The sequence below is a fragment of the Myodes glareolus genome, chromosome 11, assembly GCF_982192425.1.
Source record: "Myodes glareolus chromosome 11, mMyoGla1.1, whole genome shotgun sequence".
Lineage (NCBI taxonomy): Eukaryota > Metazoa > Chordata > Mammalia > Rodentia > Cricetidae > Myodes > Myodes glareolus.
The window spans coordinates 28,779,387-28,790,033 of record NC_142036.1 but is presented as its reverse complement, the minus strand read 5'-3'; the positions used below and the strand labels follow the sequence as shown (position 1 = coordinate 28,790,033).

The 10,647-nt window shown below is 40.9% G+C and overlaps 1 protein-coding gene across 1 annotated transcript; it reads left to right on the top strand.

Moving 5' to 3' along the window:
• Positions 1-396: 396 nt before the first annotated feature.
• Positions 397-5,417, top strand: Gpr65 (G protein-coupled receptor 65). The gene is made up of 2 exons (XM_048449373.3): positions 397-476; positions 3,772-5,417. Exon 2 carries the CDS (start codon positions 4,210-4,212, stop codon positions 5,221-5,223), a length of 1,014 nt encoding a protein of 337 aa, XP_048305330.3. The 5' UTR covers positions 397-476; positions 3,772-4,209; the 3' UTR covers positions 5,224-5,417.
• The last annotated feature ends 5,230 nt before the right edge of the window (positions 5,418-10,647 follow it).

The following is a 10,647-nucleotide window of genomic DNA, read 5'->3' as shown; positions in this document are numbered from 1 at the left end:
GATTGTTGGAGCTTGCTAGCCACTAGTCCACCTCCAGAATCAATAAGAGACAAAGAAACAAGGCAGAGAGAAAAATAAAACAGGACACTTGACATCCTTTTCTGGCTTCCAAAAAAATCTGCACACAGGTGACACACCAGCACTGCACACAGGTGTGCACGCACCATGCACGCATACATATACGGGAGAAGAGAAAGGCATACATGTAAGTATACAAGTATAATTAAGAGACAAAGAAAAATGAGTTAAGAGAATTACCCCACAATAAATGACCCAAACATCATTTAAAGTACTGAAGGGATCCTTTTGTTTGAACTCAGATAATGTAAGCCTTCTCATTAAGAAGCTGCTTCCTCATTGGTTTATGACAAAATATGAGTGCAATTTCCTGTCCCCACAACACAACTGGTTTCTCTTCTTGATACAAGCAGATCTGCCAGCCTCCTCGGTCAAGAGAAGCATCACTCCCGAAATGGGTGAGTATGATACTTAAGGCTAGAGCGAGAGTTCAAAGTACACAGAGTACTGGGCATAAAGATCAACAGCGCTCGTGGTGTTTCATCTGGTTTGGGTTTTGTGAATGTAAGGCGAAACTTTGTGAGATGGAAATGAGGAAGGCACATGGTTTCCTCTACTTTGAGTAGTGATAAGGGGATGTCAGGTCTCAGACTTCGAACCAGTCAGGAGAAGGTACGGGTAGAGCTAAGGAGACTGTGTGTGCTCAGCCTTCTCTTCTGGATGCAGCTATTGGGACACTGGGATGGTTCTGGAAGAATCTCTGCCATCCCGGGCTACGGTATAGCTGCCTACTTCTACTTCCTCACCAGGGCAGTGAGTCTAGAAAAAGCTTTTAGATTCCTCAGGAATTGCAGGAGGTTAGAAAATTTTGTTTCAAATGTCAGTAAGCATCAATTGTAACTATTTGTTAATAAATAACTGTTATAGTGCCAGAGGCACGTGGAGACCCAGTAAGCAGCAAGCAAGCTCACAGGAGAAAGCAAATACCTCTGGAACCCTGTGTAAGAACAGTTTGCTTTGAGCTATGTCATCCATTATTTAGATTATTTTTAGAGCTATGCTGTAAATTGTCTTTTGGGCACTTCCAAAAGTTTAGGTTGATACCATCCATATTTTCAATGAGGGTGGCAAAAATTATTTCTTAAAATTTCATTAAAGTGGTCTAAATAATATTTGGAAAGATACAGAAGTAATACAGTTTGTTTATCCCGTTAACTTCTAGATGCACTTCCATTGGATGAACAAGTGCTGTCTGAAATGTTTGGCATCATATGTACCAAGTCCCTAGGCTACCCTGTGATGCTCTTGATGTAGGAGGGAGAGAGTATATTGCTGGCATTAACACGCGGCTTTCCATGTGCTAGGTTCTTGGCCTGATAGGCAACGCTATCAGGCAACACTGACTCACATGGAAGGAAACAAACTTGGAAGAGCCTTTAAAAAGGCAAGCACAAGCTCATGCTGCCTCTGTTGCCCAACAGATAAGATACTATCTGCTTCATCTAGCCATCCCGACAAGTGGCAGCTCTCAGCAAGGCAGGAAGTGTGTTTATAACTAAAGAAAGGAATTCTATTGGGAACTCTAAAACCTCCCTAAATAATTTTCTCTGTCTTATGCTTTTGTGGAGAAAAACCTATACCTATTTAGCAACACACAAAAAGAGGCCCCCTCTGCCCCACCCTCCTATTCTTGGTCCTGTCTCAAGAGAGGAGACTTTTATAGTTTAGGTGTTTTCCCCCACATGTGTAAACCCATCCAAGGGTGTGTTTGCTGACATTGATGAAAGTCCCGTCCTTAGTGGGCTTTGCAGACTTTCCTGTGGTTCAGGGCGTTACTTTCTGTCTCTGTCGAGAGTCTTTGAAGGGTTCTTCAAGAAGTGAGGAGTAAATTTCCCGAGTGTTAGAAACCTGCAAATGTCTAGGTTTTGCTTCAGGACTTGCAGTTTAATCCCACCAGGAATATAATGATATTTTCTTGGAACACAGAATCATGAATAGTCATCTGGTTCTGTCTCCCTGACATGTATCCTTTGTACGCAAGCCGTCTCTCTTCCCTGACCCTTTTCTCCCCTTAGTTTTTGGTCTCTGCAGTTTGAGCACAGTGTGCCTAAGAACCAACGGTTCACTTTGCCCCATCTGACACTTCCTAAGCTTCACAAGTCAGAGGAATCTGTGCCCCTGATCAGTTCTAGATAGCAATCAGCCGCGATGTTTGTGAGCACTGCTTTTCACTGACCTCCCTTTGCTTCCTTCCTGGAGCTTGAACTGCACATGCACTGACCTTTTCTGTTTACTCTGCTTGTATCTTTGATGTTTTCCTATTTCTTTTACAGTGGTAATTTCGTTCGACTTCTTTAGCTTTATGTACTATTGTCCTCTTCTAAGGAATTTTTGCTATTATATTTTTATTTTTTTAAAAAAATCCTTCTAATTTTAAAAGAAAACCTAGTTATTCAGTTCTTAACATTTTCTCTCTCCTTCATTCCTCTCCCCTGCTTTTGACTCAGGGTTTCATTCTATAGCCCAGGCTGTTTGCAAATTCAGGGTCATCCCTAAGCCACAGCTTCGCAAACACTGGAATTACAGGAGAGAGCTATCATCCTCTGCTGCTGTTCTTCTTTCTCTTCATTCCTCATGTGTTCTGATTCCGTCTTTTACTTCTTAAAGCTGATCAAATCCACATTTTGTGTTACATGTGTATTTGTTCATTTCTTCTAGGTGTCAAGAACTTTTTTTGTTTATTAAACCTTTACCTTCTGTGAATCTTTCCATGACTGTCTAAATGGTTTTTTTTATTGATTTGACCAATTTTCACGTAAGAAAAAAGAAGTAAATTAATTTCTTAGGAAGACTTGTGTGGACCATCTCCATGCCAAACGTGTTGCCGAGATGCTTTTGACCCCCAGTCAACAGAGCAGTTTGAGTCCACCTCTTCTCCTTTTACTTACAGTATTGTAGTCACGCGGACAGATGACTATATACTAAGCACACAGTTAAATCTATTTTTACAACTGAACCTGTCCAAATCAAGTGTACGGCTTGACAGTTTTACAAACTGAACACGCTCAGTCAGCCAGTGTCCACCCAAACTCCCAAGTGGCCCCAGCAGCAAAGGAATGGGGAGCGCTTCTCTATGCCATCGTCACTTTACAAAGGAACGAGCCCCAGAGCTCAGCAGCTCTGAGGATGGAAGTTGATCATCGCAGCCTTCTCCCAGAATTGAGGTGGCTCTGTCCCCTCCTTTCCGAACTGAGAGTGAGGCACAGTGAGCTTCATTCCATGAGAAACAGAAGAGGCAGGGAAAGTTGTCTAGCTGTGTATTAAAGCTTGACGAACCATAGTGCCTTACAGTGATATTGTATAGTAGATTGAAACCTGCAAATCACGTAGCCATGTAGTTTACATACACTCCAAAGCAAAAAAAAAAAAAAGGATTTTATCATCACAGCCGAATAACTGGATTTTCTATTTTTATCCACCAAAATGACTTTAAATGTTTAACAAACTTTGATTATGATTATTAGGCACTGTCTGGTGAGAAATATAATTCTCTAGAAGCTAGCATCCTTTGAGAAATTCTTATTTGAAATAGGCAAAGCATCTCAGTTTGATTTTATTTACTAAAGTTCATTAATTGTTTCAAAATATTTGATATTTTCAATAAGTGAAAGACGTCTGCTTGGAAACCATGACAGTCATTGGGTGGTATATCTTGTACGTATCTAACCTATCCTAGTTCATCTTTCGTTACAGAAACGGGACACTTTGGAAAGAATGCCAAAGTGCATGACAATAAAACCCGCGGGCTCACATTTGCACCAATCTCCAATCTCCTGTAAGAGTCAAAAGGGCAAACTGAGAGTGTGTGACCTTTCAAGAAAGCTAAACACCCCGTGACGTTGAGCAGGAAGACTTCCAGTGGTTAAACTCTGTCCACTGCTTTAAGTCACCTCCAAGAGCGTGGATGCTGCCTTCTGGTGGTGGCAGTCTATGTAAAAACTTGATCTAGCACCACTCTCTGAATGCATTGGAAACTTGTTTAGAACTTCAAAAACCAAGGAAAATCTAAAAGAAAAAAAAAAAACTCCTAGCCAAAAAAAAAAAATTGACATTGAAATCTTAACAAGGAGGCAAAGCTTCCTCCTTTGCTGTTCACAGCCTAAGAAGTGATGTGACTGCCACTGTCAAACAATGACGATGAACAGCACGTGTGTTGAGGAGCAACACGACCTAGATCACTACCTGTTCCCAGTGGTCTACATATTTGTGTTTATAGTCAGCGTCCCGGCCAACGTCGGGTCTTTATGTGTCTCCTTTCTGCAAGCAAAGAAGGAAAACGAGCTAGGAATTTACCTCTTCAGTTTGTCACTGTCAGATCTGCTGTACGCGTTGACGCTGCCTCTGTGGATCAATTACACCTGGAATAAAGACAACTGGACGTTCTCTCCCGCCTTATGCAAAGGAAGTGTCTTCTTCACGTACATGAACTTCTACAGCAGCACGGCGTTCCTCACCTGCATCGCCTTGGACCGCTATTTAGCCGTTGTCTACCCGCTGAAGTTTTCGTTTCTGAGAACGAGAAGATTTGCCTTCGTGAGCAGCCTATCTATCTGGATACTGGAGTCCATCTTTAACTCCATCCTCCTGTGGAAAGATGAGACAAGCGTCGAATACTGTGCTGCGGAGAAGTCCAACTTCACGCTGTGTTACGACAAATACCCGCTGGAGACCTGGCAGATCGACCTCAACCTGTTCAGGACGTGCATGGGCTACGCGCTGCCTTTGGTCACCATCATGATCTGCAACCATAAAGTCTATCAAGCCGTGCAGCACAACCAAGCCACGGAGAACAGCGAGAAGAGAAGAATCATAAAGCTGCTTGCGGGCATCACGCTGACTTTCGTACTATGCTTCACGCCCTTCCACGTGATGGTGCTCATTCGCTGCATCTTAGAGCGCAATATGAACTTCAACGACAAGTCTGGAAAGCAGACGTTCACAGTGTACAGAATCACAGTGGCTCTGACAAGTCTAAACTGTGTCGCCGATCCAATTCTGTACTGTTTTGTGACTGAAACGGGGAGAGCCGATATGTGGAACATATTAAAATCGTGTACCAGGAAACACAATAGATCACAAGAACAAAAAAAGGAAGTAATTTCTGTATCCACAAGAGATACCATAGAACTAGAGATTATAGCATAAAAGATGAAAGCAGGTTAAGATACGTGATGTTACACAATAAAAACTGTATTTTTGAAAGTAAATCTGGTATAGGAGGACCAAGTGTTCTGAGTGAGTACTTAATTCTACCCCAGCAGAAATATTTTAAAGGTACATTGTACAACCCCTACATTGACTTTCATTAAATAAGGTATGGAAATGTGTCATTTTCTAAAGACTTGGCGTCTTCCTTGTTGGTAGAAATTCTCTCCCCTCAGAGGCATGTAGGAGTGTTAGTCTTTAAATCAGTGGCCGTTCTGTCTGATGGTTATAATTTTGCTCTTGTTGTTCTATTTTTGGATTTTTCACACTGTCAGCCACCAGTCTTCTCATCTCTATAAACCTGTACCTAATATAACTGCTGAATGCTATTTCTATTCCACTCATTAGCAACATTGAAGCCACTCCATATACTGGGATTTTCCATTAAGTACTGGGGTTGTGAAAGAAACGTTCTCATGGACCTTCATGAAGTTTACATTGATTTGGGAACCGAGTCACTGAGTGATGTAAAAGAAAATGGACTTTGTATTTTGATCTTGATTTCTTTAAATTTATAGCTAAATACATGATTGCTGGAACTGATATAAGTTTCCATCCAGACAAATATGTATAGACATTCTCCCCTTAGGCTTCCCTTTTGACTTAGAATATGCAAAGAACTTGATACAGTATATATAATCTTTCAAATCTTCATTGTGGAATTAATCTGCCTAGCTTTAGGTAGGCATTGGGTAGGCATTTCTTTTAACCAAAGGATTTTTGAAGGTTTTTTTCCTACCCTACTTTTCCCTTTGCTCCTTCTCTTTCTTCTCTTTCCTGTATATTCTTTCTCCTTATGCAGAAATGCTCAGCTAGCAAGTGTCGATACCACTTCGAAGCTGCACATCATGAAACAAAAGCATGGATGTGTGCATATGTGGCATTAGTTTATCACTGGTCTTCCATGATGATGTGTGCACACAGTAGAAAGCTACCTTGCCTTGGTACCATATATCCAGGCACTGTTCATTGCATTTTTCTGCTCAAAATGCTTTCTTAGAGTCAATACCTTCTGTCTGCATTCTAAGACTAAAGATACAGTATTCAAATGAAAAGTCGCGAAAATCATTTGAACTGCTTAGTTAATTTTTGGTTAAGTTATTGGTGGTCTCTAGAAATGCATTTAAAGGTAAAAAGCCCAGGAATAATACCTTGAATGCATATGAAAATTTAGATGTTGATTAAGGGACTTCAAGACCACAAAGATCCAGACCTTGAACCAGAATCATGACTTGATTTTCGGACTTGACTTTGCCTTTTATGACAGTTTAAAGGGGCTTTTTATTTTTTTATTTTTATTTTTTTTTTTAGTATTTTCAGGTATTTTATTTTTTTTTTTAGTAAATTTTATTAAATTATAAAAGTTTCCATTTCCACCCCCCCTCCCAACACCCTCCCACTCCCCCTACTCCCCCTCCTCCTCCCTCTTCGTCCCCCAGGGCAGTCAATTAAAGGGGCTTTTTAAAATAATTATTTTCTTTATGCATGAAAAACTAATATAGTTGTTGGGTTTAGGTCAAAATGGGGAATGAGAGTTTTATCACTATTTATACCTCTGGAAGTTAAATTCAGATAGTAATTACACTGACCTGTTCTAGAGACTTGCTTAGGATTTTTCTTCAGTTGGTTTTGAAAGAGACACAACAAACACAAACTTGCACGACCACTGACTGGAACATTATAATTAGATAATTAACACTAACACATTGGTTTAGCAGATTGTAGAGTTAATTTACCGAAATCCGGACTATCAAACCCGCTAGCAACCTGTGAGCAGAGACGGTGATGAAGCCAGGGGGTTTCTCATATGACTTAGAACAGAGCACTCTAGACACGACTGAATGCAATCCCCACTGAAAAGTTAACCCTTGAATCTTTAAAAAGACTTCCCGAGCCCCTCATTAAGATTTCCCCATTAGGCCGACAGTCTTCCTGGGAGGGAAAAGAATTTCTAGCTTTAATTACCCGTTGAGTTTTGACCAGTTGTTGGGAAATTTGCAGTGATTTCCCCAAAGCTTGCTTTCTACAAAATGCAGGAACCGTGGTAGCTCCTGCTCTTAAGACTTCTTTAAGCCAGGAGGTGACGGTGCACGCCTTTAATCCCAGCACTCTGGGAGGCAGAGGCAGGCAGATCACTGTGAGTTTGAGGACAGCCTGGTCTAGAGAATGAGTTTCAGGGCAGTCAGAGATACACAAAGAAACCCTGACTTGAAAAAAGAAAAAGAAAAACCTCATTGTTATCTTCTGTGTGTGGGTGTTTTGCCAGCAGCTACGTCTGTGCTCCATGACAGCATCTGTCTTCACCAGGTAGACAGGAGAACAAGGGGCACTGCCACGAGCTGTTTATTGCTTTTAGTTACACCTATTCTCATCAGGACCGTGGCCAGCTACCTAAGAAGTAGAAGGTACTTCATAGGACCCTAAGAGGAGATTAGAGCAATGAGAACCAACCGGAGCTGGACACGGCTGTTATACTCTCCAGATGCTCAAACACTGCCATTAAGGCAACCCAAGGTCTTTCATATTTTCTGGGTCTGTGGGAAATTCTCAATAGTGCCAGTTCCTGGGCAATCCCCACCCCAAGGAGACACACTGAAGCCATCAACATACAGCTAGATATTCATTTTAAAGTATTTGCTTATGTGATTGTTTTGATTGGTTTTCTTATTCAAAATGATATTTTTTTAACAGCATGTACATTTTTTTGAAAAGCCAGAGAAGAGTCTACCTGTAGGTGGGGTTTCTTTGCTTTGTGGTTTTGGTTTTCATTGTTTTTGGTGATTTGTATTTTAGCCACCACTTTCTCTGCCTTATTTGGGAAATCTTTGTGGAAGAAAGGAATTGTAAAAGACATAGAAATTAGCTCTTTGTTCTGTACGAATTATAAACATTATCTCCCTGAGAACACCTGTAGCAAATCTTTGTGTGCAAAGGGAGGCATTCGTATCCCTTTTCTCTCTGCCAAGGACACTGGGGGGGGGGTCTCCCCTTTAGGTTAATGATTGGATAAGTCACTACTCACCAGTTACCTCTGCCAACTTTGTTAAGCTGATTATTTATTTATTTTAGTGAGATGAGTTTGATTTCAAATATAACCCATGATACAGAGCACACGGGCATCTCTTTAGCTTTCTCTATCATCTCATTCCGGGTGCTTCTTTTTACCTGATCCCACACTCATCTTTCTCCTATCCATGATCAGGGCCCTGTTCTCTCCAAGGGAAACCCATCCTGGTTGCTATGGTAACAGTTGCTACTGTAGCACTGCTGACCCAAGAAAGCTTTGTGATAAGTGATCATAGCCTTGCCTATGTGGGAACCCATTATGAAATCAAAAGAATTCTGGCAGAGACAGGACTACAGATGCACAGACACAAGAACCAACAAACTTGCTCCATCTCATGAAAACAGAGAGAAAAAATAATCCCTGTAAGCCATTTAGAGTGAGCTTGTGCCTTTTTGTATAATGTCTAATACCAACTAACAAAACGCAAGGTCATGTTTTTTAACATCTAAGATTATGCGCACTTTTGGGTTCATTTAATTTTCTTGTTTAGCAGTCAGCAGCTGAGGAAAGCATTTTAAATATTTTTCTTCCCTACTCCTGCTTTCCTTTTTTTTCACTGAAAGTGACAATCAGGTTTTTTTTTTTTAACCAGGGGTTTTTTGTTTCTTTCTTTCTCCCCATGTTTTATTTTCTATTCAACACATTAAACAAAACTAAAATACACAACGTATATATTTAAATGTTTTCAGCCACAGATGCTTTCTTCCCTCAAGACACAAAATTTTGTTTTGTAACATGTCTTAATAAATAAATAATAAATAAAGAGAAATAAACATGTTCTTTATTTATTCTTCTCTCATGCGATACACCCTGACCCACAGCCTCTCCACCCTCCACTCCTCTACACTCTCCCCCACCTCCCACCTCTCCCCTCCCCTAGAAGGGGTTGTTTTAAGAAAATGTCTATATTTTTTCCTTACACTGTTTGGGAAAATTTAGTCCTAAGTAAGTTATTCATTTACACCTCCTAAGTAGACACTACTGGAAGGAGCAATGTTTTATGTCTAGGAAAGCCAGCTGTGTTTTCAGAGTGTTCTCTCCTCTTAGCATAAAACCCAGCTCATTTCATGTTGCTGCTGCTGTTGTTTTTAAGACATTTGAGCACTGTAATCTCATTCTTTCTTGGTACTACTGCTTATAAAATAAAGATGGAGCACACTGAGATAAGCTGTGTAGTACTAGTTACATTAGTTGAGTGCACCTGATCTTAAGAACTACCTAGAAATCACAAAAGCAGGTCAGATATTGGCTGAGGCGGAAATGATATGGCAGTTAAGATTTTTTCTCTTCCCTTTAAAAAGTGATTCTTAGTACATTTGTTGATAAGCGGCGGTAGTCCTACTTGTGACCACTAGGGGTCAATCGTGTCCTACCACGAAATTTTGCAGGTTCTCTAGCGCCCACAAACAAGCCTGACGACCTATGATGCCTTTTCTTATCCAAGCTCACAGCAAACACCTCCTATGACCAGAAAATAACAGGAGGGATACGCCTGTATTACTTCCTCTGTTTTCTAAGGAGCTAGGCTATGAATTGTGGGTACTTTGATTTTCTTTGTACTACGAATGCCATTTCAAAAATGTTTTTACCAAGCTGGTTACAAGTGGTGAGTTCCACATGTAAGAGAGCATAGACGAAATTGTTTAATTTCTCTGAGATTTTGGGTATAGGAGCTGGAGATCTGGCTTGATGGTTAAGAGTACTTGTTGCTCTTGCAGAGGACCTGGTACCTACTGCGTAGTAACTCACAACTGTCTGTACTCCAATTCCAGAGTATCCTAGGCCCATATATGACTTCCTAGGGATGCACGTAGTACATATGCATACATGCAGAAAAAACACTCATAAAAATAAGGTGAATAAATTTAAGATTTAGGAATAGATCTTACTCCAACCCCGTGTGTGTAAGGCATTTCAACTGTAGGCATAAAGCTCCAATGGATAGTTGCACGTTCAAAATAGGTTACTGTTCTTCAAATGATATTGCAATTAGACGTTCAACAAGCAAACCATCGGCTGGAGAGATGGCTCAGAGATTAAATAGCCTTTGATAGACAACCCTGAGGACCTGAGTTTGGATCCCAGCACTCACGCAACAAGCTAGATGTGGTTTCACACGTGCCTGGAATTCAATGTTGCAGGGAGCATGGGTACAAGAGAATCACTGGGGCTTGCTGAAGTCAGTCAGGCTGAAAATCACAAGGTCCAGCCTGAGGGAGATCATGCCTTACAGGAACAAAGGGAAAGTGATTGGGGAGGACCCCTTCCCCAAACAGACCTCTGCTGGCTTCTATATA

What these genes read in the sequence shown, in the direction of transcription:
- Gpr65 (XM_048449373.3), top strand. Translation starts at nt 4,210, where the DNA reads ATGACGATGAACAGCACGTGTGTTGAGGAGCAACACGACCTAGATCAC.